Consider the following 18583-nt stretch of genomic DNA (forward strand, 5'->3'; position numbering starts at 1 on the left):
TTTACCCCACCCTTCCTCCCAAGAGGTTCTGACCTGTGACAGCATCGATGGTGATGGGACCAAGACGCTTACGGCCATAAATGCCATAAAGGTTGAACTTGTATTTGCGAGAAGAAGCCAGGTTAGGGACTGTAACGTTACGGGAATTGCCGTTTAAGGGCAGCATCTGAACCTTGCCCTTTGCATCTTTGTACTGGACTAAGATTGAGTCAAATTCCCCTGCAGGGACAGCCCAGGAGAGGCTGACAGAATCACTGGTGACATCGGAGATGGAGAGATCTTCTAGGCGAGGCGTGACCTCAGGGGCTCCCTGGGATATCTCTGGAGCTAGAAGGAAAAATAAAACGGAATTGAAAAATAAAGAGAAGTGAGATCTTGCCCTGACCTGGAACCCTGCAAAATTAAAAACAAAGCAAAACATTTTAGTTGTGCAGGAAGGAGAGGCTGCTGAAGGAAGGCAACTAGCTGGAGAGAACTGGCAGCAAAGGAAGCTGGGGTGGAAAAGGTGGTCATAAAAAGGATCGAGTCACAGCTAAATTTGGGTGATGTGTGGTTTCCGGGCTGTATGGCCGTGTTCTAGCAGCATTCTCTCCTGACGTTTCGCCTGCATCTGTGGCTGGCATCTTCAGAGGATCATCTCTCCTGACGTTTCGCCTGCATCTGTGGCTGGCATCTTCAGAGGATCATCTCTCCTGACGTTTCGCCTGCATCTGTGGCTGGCATCTTCAGATCCTCTAGATCTGAAGCTGCTAGAACACGGCCATACAGCCCGGAAACCACACAGCACCCAAGTGATTCCGGCCGTGAAAGCCTTCGACAATACACAGCTAAATTGTGACGACCCCATAGGCTATTCAAGGCAAGAAACAGCAGAGGTGGTTTGTCGTTAATGTCTCTGAATAGTCACTCTGGACTACCTTGGTGATCTCCCATCCAAGTACGAATCAGAATCGACTTTGCTCAACTTCAGAGGTAAGAAGAGAGAGTTTGGGGGAAGAGAAGGGTTGTCATGGCTTCTAATGGACAAGAGCTTGATGCCTTCTAGCTGTAATTTCTAAACTTGTGTTCTGAGGAGACCTGTGATTGTTTGGAAGATTGTTAGGGGCTCATTCCGCACATGCAGAATAATGCACTTTCAAACTGCTTTCAGTGCTCTTTGAAGCTGTGCGGAATGGCAAAATCCACTTGCAAACAGTTGTGAAAGTGGTTTGAAAACGCATTATTTTGCATGTGCGGAAGGGGCCAGGGGTTCTTTTATGGGAAGAGCAATAATTGTAGAAAAGCCTCTGAAAGTGATAGATTGTCCATCTCTTTTCCCTTAGTGATGGCAGCTGCAGTTTATAGTGTGGACACTTTTTCCATTCAAGCAGGTATAGTATATTTGAAAACCACTGCCACAGGAAAGGGTACAATTCTTTGTCCTGAAGAATTTCCCTGGTTACATTTCTGACTGTCAGGCTCTGCACTACAGAAATATCCGTACAAAGATCAGTCTATAGGTCTTTGAAGTGGCAGGGCAGTGCTTCCTCATCAAAATGGCTCCCCAGATTTTAGAAGTTCAAAAAATCCAGTCTTACTGCCTGTATTCACAGCAGACCTAATAGCCCAGAATAGCTTGATATGAGCAGATGGAACCCCTATGTTCAGCAGAAAGGGGTGGAGACTCAAGCAGCAGGAGGCTGCAAAAACTCATGGAGGAAGCAAGGCTACCAGCTGGGACCTTGATTTATTTCTTTATAAGCTCTTAGCACCTTGTTTAAGGTAACTGCAAAGTTGTTGGGAACTAGCGGGAAGGGAGTTGTTTATTTTTTGCTGTATTGTAAATGTTAGAATGTATTGTTTCAGGGCTTTCTGTGCATATAGTTGATGGGAGTTCTTTTGGGGACCTTCATCATCTTGAATCCCGTTCACCAACCCTCTGAAGTCTTCATAAGCCAACCACCAGCAGGGAGAATTGGACTTGGCATGACAAGACTGTAAATAGAAGGACTTGAAATGCAACTCAACAGGACTGTGAAGTGTTAATGTTAAATGCTAATGTTTAATAAGTGTTATTTTGTTAAGAAAAGTAAACCATTTTGTTTTAAATTTAGTTGTTGCAACTCCTTCCAAGTTCTGCCCCATAGAACCCACAGTTAGAGGTTACAAATTGGCGCCCAACGTGGGTTGGGAGTACTCACTTGGGCTGGGAGACCACCACGGAAGATGGGCTGTTTTGCAGAGGAAGGCAATGGCAAAGCACCTCTGCTAACCTCTTGCCTTGAAAATCCCATGAGGTCACCATGAGTCAGTTGAGACTTGATAGCACACTTTACCTTTAATGAATGCTGTTCCAAAAGCCATCCCTCCCCCCACTTGCCCTTTCCATGTACTGCAACACCCCCCTCCCCAGTCACTTCCCCGCCCTCCTTCTGCCACCAACCTGGCTCTCCTGTCTGTAGCCCTGGCCTCCGGACTCCCACCCCAGACCCACCAACCCACCTGCGAGCCTCACAGGAAGCTCCCAGCCAGCCAATGCAAACAGTGAGTTGCGGGGAGGCGGGAGAACTGCCAGGAGGAGGCTGGTAGAAGATGACCAGCCAGGAAAAGACCATCTCCCCCACCCTCCACAAGAGCCAATTTCATTTTCCCTTGAAATGGGCTTTTACTCCTAGTTCCAATGCACCAACTACAGTCACCAGGCAGTCATCTGTTGGCTTGTCCACCACTTAGGGGAGCCCACTTGGCACACTGACCAGGGCCCAAGCCTTTTCCATCGTTGCTCTGTCTCTGTGGAATGGGATCCCCAAAGAGTTGAGAAGGAACCAGTGGTGGGATCCAAAAATTTTAGTAACAGGTTCCCATGGTGGGGTGGGAGTTCTAAACAGTGAAGCTGTTAGCCTGTACACCAATGGGAGCTGGGCTGAGACCTGACGTGGGCGTGGCCGGGCATTCCGGGGGCGGGGCATTAATAATTTCTCTGTTACTATAAAAAACTCTTACTGTAAAAAAAAAGTTCCTAATTTCCAGCTGGTATCTTTCAGTTCATAATTTAAACACATTATAGCAAGTCCTATTGTCTACTGCCATCAGAAACAACTACTTCTCCTCTAATTGACTGCCTGTCAAATACTTAATACTTTCAAATATTTAATTTTGTTTCTAGAAATCAAAAGAAGGATACTTTCCTTAAACAAGGAGCTTTACCATATTTCTAAAACATGTTTTTAAAACAGCCCAACAGGGAGAATTATCCCGTTTTCTACCTTCGCTAACCAGTCACATAGGAAACAACAGGACTTGATGATTTTTGGACCTAATGGAATTTCTAACGGAAAAGCAGACCCAGTTAGCAACCCCCTCTCGGCACACACAAATAATTAGTAACCCACTCTCGGGAACTGGTGAGAACCTGCTGGATCCCACCTCTGGACGGAACCTCTCCTCAAAGATCTTCAGGAGGCACCGCAAGCCCTGCCTGTTTGCCAGATCTCCTGAGGGAGTTTGAATGGCAGGCATCTTTAAGGGGCGGGGTGGGGAGGGGGAAAGATTTGGGGTTCGCCATTTTATTTTTGCTTTGAACTAAACATGTTTGTAACTATGGAAAGGTGGGATATAAATGTTTAAATAAACACATAAATGACTGAAATAAGAGAGGCAAGGAAATGTGCTGTAGACTGTCAAAGCAACCAAAGGAAACAAGTACCCTGTTCCCCCAAATATAAGACATCCCTGGAAAATAAGAAGCGTGAAGTAGAGGGTTTTGCCTAAAGTCACGAGGAAATATAAAGGCATCCCCAAAAGGGTAAAGGCGTAGCAAAGTTTTTTGTTTTGGAAAAGCATGTCAAATGAACAGAACCCACACAGAGAAGAAACAAGACATCCCCTGAAAATAAGACATAGCGCATCTTTGGGAGCAAAAATTAATATAAGACACTGTCTTATTTTCGGGGAAACACGGTAGCAGCCCAAGAGAAGGGAGACCACAAAGACCCTCGGACCCCTGCTGCTGACCTGTGACCGTATCAACTGAGACAGGCCCAAGACGCTCGTGGCCGGAGATTCCATAGACGCTGAATTCGTATCTCTGGGAGGGTGTGAGGTTGTAGAGGTGGAGAGAGCGCATGGCTCCATCCACCGGCAGCACCTGGAACTTCCTTGCAGCATCCTTGTACTGGATGAGGAAAGAGTCAAAATTACCCTCCCGAACATTCCAGGAGAGGAGGAGGGAATCTGGAGTGACCTCAGAGACTGTGACGTCTCCAAGGCTGGGCCGAGTACTTTTTCCTGTGGGCAGCTCTGGCTCCCCATCTACTTCCTGAGCAGGTGTTGTTGTAGCTGCAGGGGGGGAAAAAAGAGGAAGAGAAAAATATTGAAGGACCCTGAGAGACAAATCAAAGGAACAGAGCTTTTTCAGGGGAGGTTTCCTGGAGATGCTGATTCAATTCCTCCTTGTGGAGCAGGGAAGGAAGGAATTTCCAGAAGAGACATGCAAAGATCATGCACATTGTACTGCTACAGGCGAACCCCGCCAACATGGCTGTGCCCTTCTGGTCCTGAAAGAAGTACTGTGTCCAGGAACTAGAAATGCCAAGAAAAGCTGGATTATGCTACCTATATAAATTATGCACAAGGATCAAATGGATACAGTTTTCTATTCATGCGTCTGATTTATCCTGTGTGGTTTTTTTCACATTTTCCCCGGCTCCTCTGGGTCGTAGCCAGAGAGGTGGTTGAAACAAATACCTATGGTGCAATCTTACGCAGAGTTACACCATTCTAAACCCAGTGATTTCAAAGGGCACAACTCTGTTTAGGATTGTACTGTGAGCACACAGTGGCATGGTTTTCATTAAAAGCTTGGCAGGATACCGAAAGTCTTGCCCCAACCCAAGAAATGTATTTCAGCCAGACCTCAAGTACAAGCAGCTATTGTTGACACGTTCTCATTCAAAGCCCCGAAGGCTACTAACTCGCTTTCCTTTTCAACAAATGTCATCCTCCTGTCCACGGAATATTAAGTCATCTTTCTGGTTTCTGAGATTTGAGAAGGTATTCACACAGAGTTGGAAGCAAAACTCAAGGATCCTCTTGACTTCAAATATTCCAGGGCAGATCCTGGCCGAATCTCGGCTTCCAATTTAGCTAAGCCCACTGTATATTATTTCAAATTGCAAGGTGTTACTGACTACAAGCTTCTGAATACATGATCGTTTTTAGCTCATTGTATTCAAATGTTGATTGGTTTGTGAACCGCACTGAGCCCTTCGGGGGTAGGGCGGTCTATTAAAATTTAATAATAATAATAATAATAATAATAATAATGATGATGATGATGATGATGATGATGATGATGATGATGATGATGATGATGATGATGATGATGATGTGTAAAATGTTGCTCTTGTCGTTAGTTATCGTTGAACTTTTACTGATTAAAAAGTTGTAAGTCGTTACTGGCTGCAATCCCCTCACATGAGACCGTTATAAGCTGGTTTTGTACAAAATGTTGCTCATGTGACCTCATCCCATTTGGGTCATTTGCAACTGTGATTATTGGTGTAAGTGTATAATTAAATGTATGTGTAAATATTTTAGCCAGTATTGTTACTGTTGGTTTTTTTCTTATTATTTCAAAATGTTCATCCCAATCAGCCTCATGGCAGCCCTTTCTCCAGGGATGAAGTTCATCAATGACAATTGCCTTTCCTTCTGAAAAAACTGAAAACAACATTTGCCACTTCTGGGTTCAAAAGTTCTCTCAGGGTTCCAATGGAGGGATTTGCTGACAGGAAGTTAGTTCTTCAATATAGAGGCATTAACTTCCACCACAGTGTCAACTGCAATATTTAGACATCTGAAGCCCAGCCACTACTATTCAAATGGATTTTCAGACTCATAAGAACTAGAAACTTGCAAAGCAGAAAGCTATTGCAGCTCAGAGGGCCAAAGTGCCCACCATTAAGAAGTAATGGGTGGCCAGGTCTACCAATTCTTCTTAACAGTGGGTAGACTGACCCTCTGGAGAGCTGGTTACACAAGTGAAAGCAAGGGGGAAACCTGGTCTCCTCTGGGGAGACCAGGTCTACCAATTGTTCTTAATGGTGGGTAGACCAGCCATCCAGAGAGCTGATCTACCTACGGTTGAAATAATTAGTAGACCTGGTTGCTGAAGAGATGGTCTTTCCGAGATGTGGAAGACCATATATCCAAATTCTAATGGGGGGAGTGGGGGTGCAATTTCAGGTTAGCAGCTTGTCCTGGGCACCATTTTTTCTGTTTTTTTTTTTTTTTAATGGAATCAGCCCAGTGGTGGGATTAAAATAATTTAACAACTGGTTGTTAACAAGCACCATTTTAACAACAGGTACTACTGAAGTGGTGCAAACCTGCTAAATCCCACCACTGGATACGCCCCTGTGGGTGGTTCTAGATTAAAGGTGGGAATTGGAGGAAGCAGAATGTGCCTGCCATCCTGGACTCTTTCTCTGCATTCTCACAGATCTCTGTCAAACACTTTCAGGAGAAGGACACTCACAGATAATGACAGAAACAAATAATACAAACAGCAATTCTTCAAGCCTGTCTCAGAGACTAGATGTTCGCCTGGAAAAGAAACCAATAGTAATGTTTGTTAGTTTAAAGAGATGAGAAAGTAGAAATGAATTACATTTTTCCCTCTAGGAAGCAGTCCATGCTGACCCTGTCCCACTATACTGCAGCAGCCAGAGGAAATGGGTCGAGGCAGCTGGTGTCCAGAAATACCATAGAGATTGAATCTGTATTTATGAGAGGGAGCCAAGTTGGGTACAATGACCTCGTGGAATCCCCCTCCCACAGGAATAGCCCGGGGTCTTCCCTCGGCATCCTTGTACTGGACAGAGAAGGAATCAAAGCTTCCTGAAGGGACACTCCACGAGAGACGAGGCTGAGGTGATTATTCTGGGTGACCTCAGAGGCCAGAGAGAGAGGGTTGCCCAAAGCCAGACTGTTTCAGTTTCATGGGTGGCCCCTCAGTTTCGAGTGTACAGGGTTCCCAGTTGGTCCAACTTCAGTCTCCTTCTGAGGCTTTGCTGTTGTGAGAGTTAAAAGAAAGAAAGAAGCTGAATAAGTGACTGATGCGAGAATGCTATCATCTTCGTCAAATCAGTACCTGCTGCTGGGGGGGAGAAAAACCAAGAACACATGCTAACAAGCTATAGAGAGAAACTGGGGACACCAGGGGAGAGGATGTAGAAGAGAATGTATTTTATGTCATGATGAACAGCCAGCTGTCTATAGATGAATTATGGGCCAGGCTCTGTTCCCTGGGATTCCAATGGATACTGTTGGCCTGGTCTACGCATTGCAGTAGGATGAGGAGATGGAACTCAAGAGTTGATTCTGAAGGAGGCAGAATGGACTGTATCACTTTTTAACTGCAGGTAGACACTCTTTTTTAAATTTCTGCTCACACGAAACACCCCCCCCCCGGCAATTTAAGATCAAGTCTATTGGCAACGCAATGTTTAAAATCAACAAAGAATGGGTAGGGTTACACAACCCATTCCAACCCTACTAGAAGACAAGGAGCCTCCCGGCTTAAAGAGGGACCAAGTTAGTTGACCACTACCTCATTTTCTACCTAGAAATTTTACTGCATCCTGTAGCAGACCAGAGTCATACCTGTAGTTCCAATCCTGGACAGCAAGGGATTATGGGGAAGAGGGGCTTTTTGCCATGTGTGCACCACTGACACAACCAGGGGCCTTTCCCCACTTACCTTAAGCCCCGTGCTACTTGAGGAGAGTCGCGCCGGGTCCCCTGGCACTCCCCACGACAGGGGTGGCGACAGCGCAGCAGCCCGGCGCTGCTGCCTGTTAGCCCCCTCAGCGCGCCTTGGCATCCCATGGCTTGCTCTTGCTTAAGAGGCACCTTTTGATGACCCCGCGCAGAGGCGTGACGCTACCGGAGTCGCTTTATAATGTTGCACCTGGGATGCCGCGTGCTGAGAGCAGCGCGCGGCATAGGGGGGATCCAAGAGAGTGGGGAAAGGCCCCCTGACATTTGTCACGGAGGGAGGAGGACAACTCAATCACCCCCTCCGCTTGTGCCATTTCTGAAGGTCATCAGACCAGCTGTCTATGGAAAAAAAATATGTGGCAGGTGTATCCCTGGCCCTGTTCCCTGATGCTTGCTATCCAGATGTTGCTATCCAGATGTTGAAAGTGGCCTTTAAAAGCCTGAAGGGTGGGAAGGTAAAATAAAAACCTTTGAAGTGAACAAATGATTAAACCATAAGCCAAGTATCCAGAAATCGGACTTTTGCAGCCAAACAACACAAAGTTGGGGTGGACCTCAGACACTTTGCCTGCACATCTGCGCTAACCAATCTTTCCAGAATTCATCCCAGGATATATCGGAAGCAGCTGGCAGACTTGGCACTTTCTCAGGACAGTGCTGCGAGTGAATTACCCAATTGCAACTTTTGTCAAAGGGAAAGCTGAGGCCTCCTTAAAGAGGTACTAACTGGCCGGCACAATGTCCCTCGCATAGATTTTGATAACTCTGAAGCTTCAGCTGCATTCAAAACTCTGTGCTCTCAGACTTCTGAGACCTCATGAAGTTCCTTTTCTTTTCTTTAGCATTCCTGAATTGCTATAAGGGTTAGAAATATGCTATAACTTGAGGAGGCTTCTCTTTCTTGTCAATTGGCTAAAAGGCTTTTCCCCTTTTTACTTAGGTATCATATCGGGTAGATGAACACATCAACAGAAATGTGAAGAGAAACTCTGAAAGGCTTGATCCTGCCTATATGTTTTCCCAATTGGCTGTCAAAACAATTGGCTTTCTTTTTTTAAAAGGAGTAGTTTAGGGCTTGCTATGAAAACGTTTGTGGCGAATATTCGGCAAATCCTGACGAAATACACATTGTCCTGGATTAACCCATGGAAACCTGGAAGACACAAAGATCAGCTCCTGAAAGGTAGAAACTCTCATTCGAGGCAATTCACACTGGATCCATCCCATCACCATCATTACATTCCTTCATAATGGAGACCTGACACTAAAAGGTTAGGGAGAGGTTAGTTGGGGCAGGGACGGGGAGAGAGAATCAAGCCAGAGCTGCCTGCAACCTAGGAGAAAAGTGAAATGATAGAAAGAGCCGCCTGATTAGTTTTTTTTCTGAGCTCCCAAATTTGGGTCATCTGCTGACCTGTGACAACAGAGACTGAGGCTGGGCCGAAGCGCTGGCGTCCAGAGATGCCATATAGATTGAACTTGTATCTGTAGGAGGGCACAAGGTTGGTTGCATCCCACAATAGAACGCTGAGTCTCACTTGCTCACAGACTGCTTGGGAGGTGGGAGGGCTTGCCCTCGGCATCCCTTGGCAATTACTGCCAGTAGGAAAAGAGATCAAAAGATCCCGAGCGGGATGTTCCAAAACAGGCGGACGGAGTTACTGGAGACATGGGACACAGAGAGCTCTCCCAGGTCAGGCTGCGGCTGTGGCGTGGACGTCCTGTCCTCTGTCGCCTGTGTTGATGGAGCTGTCAAAAAGAGCAATGGCGAGAGAGATTGATGGGCTGGCAGAGCACAGAGTCCATGATCAATATGTTTCCTGGCTACGGGACATGCCTGGTCACACCAATGGTTTGTGTGCTACAGTGTGGTGTAGTGGTGAAGAGTGGTGGACTCTAATCTGGAGAATCAGGTTTGATTCCCCTCTCCTCTACATGGCTCATTCCGCACATGCAGAATAATGCATTTTCAAACTGCTTTCAATGCTATGCTTTGGAAAGCTATATGCGAATAGCCAAAGAATCCCACTTACCAAAACAGTTGTGAAAATGGTTTGAAAACGCATTATTTTGCGTGTGCGGAAGGGGCCCATGAGTGGCAGACTCTAATCTGGAGAACCAGGTTTGATTCCCCACTCTTCCACATGAAGCCTGCTGGGTGACCTTGGGCTAGTCCAGTGGTGGCAAACCTATGGCACTCCAGATGTTCATGGACTACAATTCCCATCAGCCCCAATTGGTCATGCTGGCAGGGGCTGATGGGGAATCTATGGATTCATGAATATGAGAAGCGTTATTCCTAAAAAGGGAGTTTGTTCAATAGTATGAGTCCTGAGATTCACGAGTTAGGAGAACACTTGGCCGTTCTCTGTTTGTATGCACCCTAAATACCAATAAAGATACAGCATAAAATACATGAATTCCCATTTTTTCTTACAGCAGTATGTTCTCAGTGGCTTAAGAGTGTTATAAAGAGACCCAGTCTCCTGAAGGAGAGCTCCTGATGTGCTCTTTTTGTGAGAACTGTTTGCCCAAAAATTTTATACTGGAAATTAAGTAATTTTAACTGTGTTTCTTAACCTTGTTTTGTTTTAAAATTTTGTCCTGTTTTGTATGCCAATAAAGGCTTGTGTTGTTGTAGTTCATGAGACATTTTGGAGGTGCCATGGAGTTTAGCTTCACCCACGGGAGACTAGATCATGTAGTTCTTTCAAAGAACTCTCTCCAGCCCCATCTACCTCATCAAGGTGGCTGGCCTTGTAGAAGGAGGAAAGAGGAAGGGAAGGTGATGGCAAGCTGCTTTGAGCCTCCTTAAAGGTTGAGAAAAGTGGGGTACAAAAACCAAATCTTCTTCTTCTAAAAATGTCCCCGGAAGGCTTACAAGCATAGCCATGGAGATATTAAACCCCTCCTCTGATGTTGCTCCCACCCGTTGTGCTGTTGTTGGCCAGATCCGGATTTAAGCCATCACGACATTTTTAAGGACAACATTCTTGTCTAAAACGGAGTCAGCCTCCATTGGTTGACCCTGTGGATGCTGAAAGATCTAGTTTGGCCCTCAGCAGAGTCAGATTATACAGTGTTTCCCCGAATATAAGACAGTGTCTTATATTAAATTTTGCTCCCAAAGATGCGCTAATGTCTTATTTTCTAGGGGATGTCTTATTTTTCGGTTAATTTCTGTTAGAGTAGGACATGCTTCCAAACAAAACTTTGCTACGTCTCTTACTTTTGGGGGATGCCTTATATTTCCAGCTATACTTCAGCCAAAATCTCTACTATGTCTTATTTTTTTGGGGATGTCTTATATTCGGGAAACAGGGTAGCAGAAAGAAGAGGTTGGAAAGCCGAAAAGCAACAAAGAGGGAGTCAGGAGTGCGAGCTGGAAAGCGCTCCACACCAAGCTGTAAATAACATGTCATTATTCCTTACACGTTCTAAATTTTGCCTTGAATTGTGCAGATTGTTTGGGAGAGAGGTTGATACACAAACACTTTATAGCTGAAGCACCAAAGTGTCTTTTGGGTGTTCAGCCCTAGGGTTCTCAGAACCCAGGTGGGGAAACACCTAGAGATTTGAGGGTTAAAGTCTGGGGAGGCCCAGAGGCCACTCCAGTAGGAGTTTTGGTCTGAATCTTGAGCTTGAGTCTCTATAGCATAGAGTGTCAGGCTTCGCGGACCCTCCAGATGTTATGGACTACCCAGTTCCCATCACCACCTGCCAGCATGCATGGCAGGGGATGATGGAGAACTGTGAATCCATAACATCTGGAGGGAAACTTGATTGACTACTAACTCTATAGAATGGTTAGAAATGCTGTGATTCTGGGGAATCCCCAGGTCCCAGCCTGGCGGCTGGTGTCCCTATCCAGCCCTCATAGCACACCAGATGAGGAAATTCTGCTGACCTGTGGACGCATCAATGGCTAGCGGGCCGAGTCGCTCCTGACCGAAAATGCCATAGAGTTCAAATCGGTATTTGTGGGAAGGAATCAGGTTAGCTACTGTGGTCTCGAGCGAGTCACCCTCCACAGAGAGATCCCGCAGTTTGTTCCCTGCATCTCTGTACTGAATCAAGAAGGAGTTGAAATTTCCAGTGGGGACGCTCCAGGAAAGGCGGATAGAATCGCTGGTGGCCTCCAAGACCGATAGTTCTCCCAAATTAGGCTGATGTTGCCCTCCATTTTCCCCATCCTCCTCCTCCTCCTCCTCTTCCTCCTCCTCACCCTCGTGAAGAGTCTCATCTTCCTCCTGATTTGCTGTAGATAGAATGAAAAATGGGGGATACAATAAAGGGAAGGAGATCCTACACCAGTGAGCAACGGCTCACAGAGGTTGCGTCGCTGCAAGAAGAGAAGAAAGGCAAATATATCCCAAGGAGAGGTCGGAAGTTCTAAAATGAGACATTTGGTGCAGTGACAGAAAAAACAAACCTGTACACAGTAGGAACCAAGTTTTCCTGCAAGCTGAGAAGATGGGATATAATAAAGAGGTAGATGGCTTGTTAAAAAATAAACAGCTGGGCAAAAAGAAGAAAAAACACGTCAAAACAGAAAAATCCATAAGCTTCCTTTCTCTTTTATTTCCCTCATCCCTATTATCTCTGTCACTTTTCCCTTTGCTTCTGCTTTCACTTTTCTTACTTCCTGCCTACCTTTCTTTCTTCCTTACTTCCTGCCTGCCCTCCTTGCTGCCTGCCTTCTATAACAGTGATGGCGAACCTTTTTGAGACCGAGTGCCCAAATTGCAACTCAAAACCCACTTATTTATCGCAAAGTGCCAACACGGCAATTTAACCTGAATACTGAGGTTTTCGTTTAGAAAAAAACGGTTGGCTCCGAGGCGTGCGTTACTCGGGAGTAAGCTTGGTGGTAGTCGGTGGCTTTGCTTTGAAGCAACCGTGCAACTCTTCCAATGGGTGAATAACAACCCTAGGAGGGTTTACTCAGAAGCAAGCCTCATTACCAGCAACCGAGCTTACTCCCAGGTAAAAGATTGTGCTTTAGTTCTTCGCATGTACAATTCCAGTTGGGATTACTAGCAATGCGCTTAACAGAGGGGTTACCTACACTGCTTCCCCAAAGAACTAGGTTTTAGAGTTTTAATGCTAAATAATCAAGCCCAGTTATTGGCCCGAGGCCAGCCCTAGATGTGTGTGTGTGTGGGGGGCAGCTCTGTTTGCGCATGTACCCACAGAGAAGGAGCTCCTGAGAGGTGCCACCTGTGCAGCACTGAGTGCCATAGGATTACGCCACCCACTGTTCCTATAAGCCCATGCTCCAGATTTCATTTCCATTAGAAGGTTGGGTTTAAGGTCTAGGGAGCAGGAGCTCACTGGCCATGATCAGCTCATAAATTTGCTCCTATGTTACCAACTGCAAGACACACACACACACACACACACCCCAGTCAGTCTGACCCACAGCAGGAGAGGGAATGCCCAGAGCTGCACTGAAGGAACGGATAATTTCCTCGCAGCCTCTGTGGCAGGCCCAATGAGGGAGAAATGTCATATTAGAATTTCCCCTGTTGTTATAACAAATGGATTTGTCAGTCTGTTAGTTATGTTGTGGTTCAAGATGTGGTTCAAAACTCTTTCCCCTGAGTCAGTCACTCTGTCAAGCATTAGAAGAACGAAGGCCCAGAGTTTGACTGAGGGAACGAATGGTTTCTTTACGGGCCAATCCAGAAAAAGACCTGCTGCAGCAGCTGCAGAAGAACAGGTGGGAAGGAGGCCACCCTGCACTTCGAGTTAACCTTTTGGATTTTCTTCTTTTTTGTATTAACTGGGCGCTGTTTGCAATTTGATGCTGTTCTGAGTGTCCTTCCTGGAGGGTGCTGGAGATACTACTAATCAGTGGTGCTATGTTCATAGCCACTATGATCTAGTTTTACTTCTAGCAGGGGCGTGCTTGCAAAAAATGGTGCAGGAGGGCTTGTCTATCTGCCATTAAGAAGAATTGGTAGACTACCCATTGCTTCTTAGAGGCGGGTAGATCAGCCCTCTGAGCAGCAGCAGTGTTCTGCTTTGCAAAGGAGCAGCCTGAGCGCCCCTAGGCAAGTAGCACCCGGGGATCACACCCTGATCTGTCCCACCCTAAATACACCACTGAATTCTAGGTGAAAAGTTGTGTTCATATAAAACGTTGCCATTCCTGTTTGAAGCCATTTCACATTTGTTTCCCAAGCCACAAGGGTTCTGTCTTTTTATAGATGTTAAATTACCCCCAATTCTAAAATAAAGGTATCTCTGTGGCCAGGGTTCTGCACAGTGGTGGGATCCAAAAATTTTAGTACAGGTTCCCATGGTGGTGGGATTCAAACTGTGGCGTAGCGCCAATGGGGCTGGGCGGGGCACGACTGGGCGTGGCCAGGCATTCTGGGGGCGGGGCATTCCTGGGCGGGGCTGCGGCAAGGACACAGCCGCTGCACCGGTCCTTGGGTGGGAAACGAATGCACGCAGGCGCAGGCTGCCACGCACGCCAGTGTACCTCCTGCTAGACTGCTTCAAGTTCTGCGCGCTACCCCTGAGAGGAGGGGCGTAACTAAGGCAAAAATCACGTGGCAAAATCACCAGTTAGTAACCCCCTCTCGGCACACACAAATAGTTAGTAACCTACTCTCGGGAACCTGTGAGAACCTGCTGGATCCCACCTCTGGTTCTGCAGGGTTACACTTCCTTCTTGCCTGCCTTCCTTTTCTCCCACTCCCCCTTTCTCCTTTCCTCCCTACAAAAAGTAGAGATCGAGGTGTGCTGGTTCAGACACAACCCTGGAAGAGAAAAAAAAAGATGTTACTGGAAAGGATATTTTGTTGGCTTCTGCTGACCTGTGGTTGCTTCAGCAGAAATGGGGCCAAAGCGCTTGCGGCCTGAGACGCCATAGAGGTTGAACTTGTATCTGTGGGAAGGAGCCAAGTTGGAGACAGTGACCTCGTGGGAGCCTCCTGCCACGGGAAGCGCCTGGGGTTGGCCCTCTGCATCCTTGTACTGGATCAGAAAAGAATCAAAGCTCCCGGCGGACACCGTCCAGGAAAGAAGGGCAGAATTGCTGGTGACATCAGAGACTGCGAGTTCTCCTAGACTGGGCTTTACTGCATCTTCCCTCTCCGACGAGGCTAAGAGGAAAATGCGGGAAGTGAAAGTCAAAGTTGTGTCTGCAAAGAATGAAGTGTTTTAGAGACCAGCCAATCAGATCTGAATTTCAAGGAGCTGGATTCAGATCCTGTCTCGGCCAGATGAATTTGACCAGTTGCGTTCAAATTACAAAACTGCATTGATCCACGCTACGGTCTTAAAACCCAATTTGTTAGTTCTGTTCTCCTGTGAGCCTTTACAACTGTAGTTCGGGGTAGGAGGGAAGGGAGACTTAGGGCCAAACTAGATATGTGTACTCATGGCTTACATTTTAAAGTGTTTTTAAAATGCCACAAGAGCACAATCCTGCTGCAGCACAGCCGGCTGAGGCACTCTTGTTTCTCTCCTGTGCCTTATCAAGTCCCATAATAGCCCCTCTGGCTGTTTCGGTACTCGAAAAAGTGCTGTGAGATTAGCCCTCCTGGCATTATTAAACCACTTTTAAATGGCAGTGGAATCACTGTGGCGGCCACGGGGATTCCCACAATGTCTCATTTGGCCCTATGTGATGTCTAAGGGGCTTTCCCCACTGACAGAGTTGAACTGGTTTCTACCTAGGTTCGCCTCAGTGAATCCCCACTGCCACCGAGCTCAACATTGTTTTGTCTCAGCTCCCCATCCTTGTCGCAGTTATGAACTACACTTTTCTGCTGGAACAAGGTCGATACCGCTTCGAAGCTTCAAAGTGGGGAAGCATCGAAACGACACCTCATCCGTTCAACCAATCACAAGCCGCTTTTGTGGCATGCGCAGAACGGGAGAGTCGTGGCGGGCAGAAAGCGCATGTAATTGTAAACTGTAAAAACTGTTAAAAAAAAGATTCCCGCCGTTTCCCGCCGTAACACCAGCCCCAATCACGATCGAGGAGCGAAACAGGCACCAATATGATCCCGCCCACTTAGCTCGGTTCCAGGGGGCCAACTCAGTTGCTGTGGGGACAGCCTGGAATCACCCTCCACTGAAGGGAGCCGAGTCGACCTTAGCTCCCTTCTGTAGTGGGGAAAGCCCCTAAAAGAGGAATCTCAGCTTCACTGACTAACTACAATTTCCAGGATTCCCTGGGAAAACCTACACCACTTAACAACTGGTTCAAAACAAATGCAGAACTTTTATAATATGAATATGCATGGATCCCATGCAGCCCAGATCTTCTGGAAGGAATCAGGCCCCATTCACACGGGCATCCATCACTTGATGGCCTGCAGCATCAAGGGAGGGTTGTCATAGATCAACCACTACATACAGAATGTTCACATGTATTTAGTGCCACCGAGGTGTAGAGGTTGGACTAGGGCCGTGGTGGCGAACCTTTGGCACTCCAGATGTTATGGACTACAATTCCCATCAGCCCATGCCAGCATGGTCAATTGGCCATGCTGGCAGGGGCTGATGGGAATTGTAGTCCATAACATCTGGAGTGCCAAAGGTTCGCCACCACTGGACTAGGGACTGGGAGGCCATGGCTCAAATCTCCACTCTGCCATGAAACTTACTGGGAGGTCTCGGGTCAGTTTTTCTCTCTCAGACCTACTTTACAGGGTTGTTGTGAGGGTTAAATGGAGCAGGGACACCAATGTATGCTGACCTGAGCTTCTTGCAGGAAAAAATGGGGCAAAAATGTAACAAATAAATTAATAAATTTAATCTCCAGCGCTTCTCAACAGGCAGTTCACACACCTTGCTGGGCATGAAATGTACACTAATGTCTGAAATGACCCACAAGACATTCTTAGGAGCAGATGTCCTCTCACATATTCCAGTATGTAAATGAAGTCCCCAAACTGTTAAGGGTTGCAAAGAAAAATAGTGTTGGGGAGGCATGTTTTGAACGAAGAAGCATTAAAGGGAGGGATGAATATTCTTTCCACCGCCTGTAGTTTATCCAGTTTAAACTACTCTCCCAACCTTCCCCAGACATGTATTTATCCGAATCTGCCAGATGTGTATTGGGGAGGGTGACATAGAGCAGGAAAAATGGCAATAGGCCAGTGATGGCGAACCTTTTTGAGACCGAGTGCCCAAATTGCAACCCAGACCCCACTTATTCATCGCAAAGTGCCAACCCGGCAATTTAACCTGAATGCTGAGGTTTTCGTTTAGTTAAAACCGGTTGGCTCCCCCTTCATCTGCCCCACCCGCTCAAGAAGGGGCCAGCCTGCTGTAGCCTCCAGCAAGTCCCGCGCGCACCGCTCTGTGCCTCTCTAGCATCTCTGCCTCCTCTGCACCCCCCTCCTTGGGCAGCAGCCACCCGGAGCACAGGCACCAGGCCCGCCAGCCGAGTCCTCCCTACTCATCGCGGTGCGTGCACATCATGCTCAGTGGCCCAGGCTAGCCTAGATGTGTTTGTGGGGGTGTGTGTGTGTGATTTTCCGCCCCCTACATGATGAACTCTGTGTGTGCGTGCCCACAGAGAGGGCTCCGAGTGCCACCTCTGGCACCCGTGCCATAGGTTCGCCATCACTGCAACAGGCAAAGGGTTAAATACACCTCCAACAGTTCCTTTGCCAATCAAAACCACCCACCCGCACTCCCCAAAGTGGCCATCAGAATTTCCTTGCTCATATTTGCACATTATGTATAATTTGTCCCTGTGCTGACCTGTGACTGTATCAACAGAGATGGGCCCAAGGCGTTTGCGCCCAGACACCCCAAAGAGGTTGAATTTGTATCGGCGGGAAGGAGACAAGCCTGAGATGGTGGTCTGGCGGGCACTTCCATCCAAGGGCAGTGACTGAGGTTTGCCATCAGCATCCTTGAACTGGACCAAGAAGGAGTTAAAGTTCCCTGTGGGGACAGTCCAGGAGAGGTGGGCGGAGTTGCTGGTGACATCAGAAACAAAAAGATCCCCCAAGGTGGGCGGAGCTGAATTTTCCTCCAGTGGAGCTAGAGAACAAGAGGCAAAGTGTGATTCACACATAAACCATAAATCCAGCTTCAATGTATTATCCATGAACCCCCCAAAATATAGGGAAGTGTGAATGTTCATTTCTTTTCACACCTCTATATTTTTGTCATTTCAGGATTTTTTTCTGTTGGTTTCATGACATTTTTCTATTACGAGTACCAATTTTTATCAAGTATTTAAAATATAATGGGTCTTGTTTACACAAAAATGCTGGTTTATTAATGAAACCACATAGAAACAAATCTTTAATGGGGAAAAGTGTGATGGGAAAAGAGTCCCAAAATAAAGATTAACGAATTGAATTCCCACAAAGGAGAAGCAAAATTAAAATGGGGATTTGGGGGTTTAAATGACCGGGATGAGCAATTTGAATTTGGGAATACAGGGTTCTGTGTGTAGAGATGGATTCCACCCGGCCTTCAGGGGGGCTGGCCGTGGTTCTATAGCCCCCCATTGAGGCTGCCGCCTTCCATCTGGTCGGGCCCTGATCTCCATCTTGGGTCCTACCTATCCCCTCCCTCCGCTGGCCTTTAGATCGGGCGCTCTGTTGTTTTAATTTGTATGTAAATTTGTAATCACTATTCAAGCTTTTAAGTTTTAAGTTTTTAATGAATTAAGCTGCAACTTTGTATTTTGTAATGTTTTGTTGATTTGTTGTTTTAAAGTGCAGCCTTTTTGTGAGCCGCCTCGAGCCCTTCAGGGGTGAGGCGGCTTATAAATCTCATAAATAAATAAATAAATAAATAAATAAATGAATGAATGAATGAATGAATGAATGAATGA

At 46.7% G+C, this 18583-nt stretch overlaps 2 protein-coding genes across 2 annotated transcripts in view; one reads left to right on the forward strand and one right to left on the reverse strand.

The window, feature by feature from the left end:
- The window catches only part of LOC125428885 (zinc finger protein 271-like), a 1035007-nt gene that overhangs the window by 560869 nt on the left and 455555 nt on the right, over window positions 1–18583 (forward strand). The gene's annotated exons all lie outside the window — the stretch shown is intronic.
- TNXB (tenascin XB) overlaps window positions 1–18583 on the reverse strand; it is a 109298-nt gene that overhangs the window by 48708 nt on the left and 42007 nt on the right. The window contains exons 16-19 of the mRNA XM_048488722.1: window positions 17494–17778; window positions 14589–14876; window positions 11550–11555; window positions 34–306 (exon numbers count right to left, since the gene is read on the reverse strand). Coding sequence (XP_048344679.1) covers window positions 34–306; window positions 11550–11555; window positions 14589–14876; window positions 17494–17778 — 852 coding nt within the window. The remainder of the gene's footprint in view (window positions 1–33; window positions 307–11549; window positions 11556–14588; window positions 14877–17493; window positions 17779–18583) is intronic.

This window comes from Sphaerodactylus townsendi, linkage group LG03 (assembly GCF_021028975.2).
Source record: "Sphaerodactylus townsendi isolate TG3544 linkage group LG03, MPM_Stown_v2.3, whole genome shotgun sequence".
Lineage (NCBI taxonomy): Eukaryota > Metazoa > Chordata > Lepidosauria > Squamata > Sphaerodactylidae > Sphaerodactylus > Sphaerodactylus townsendi.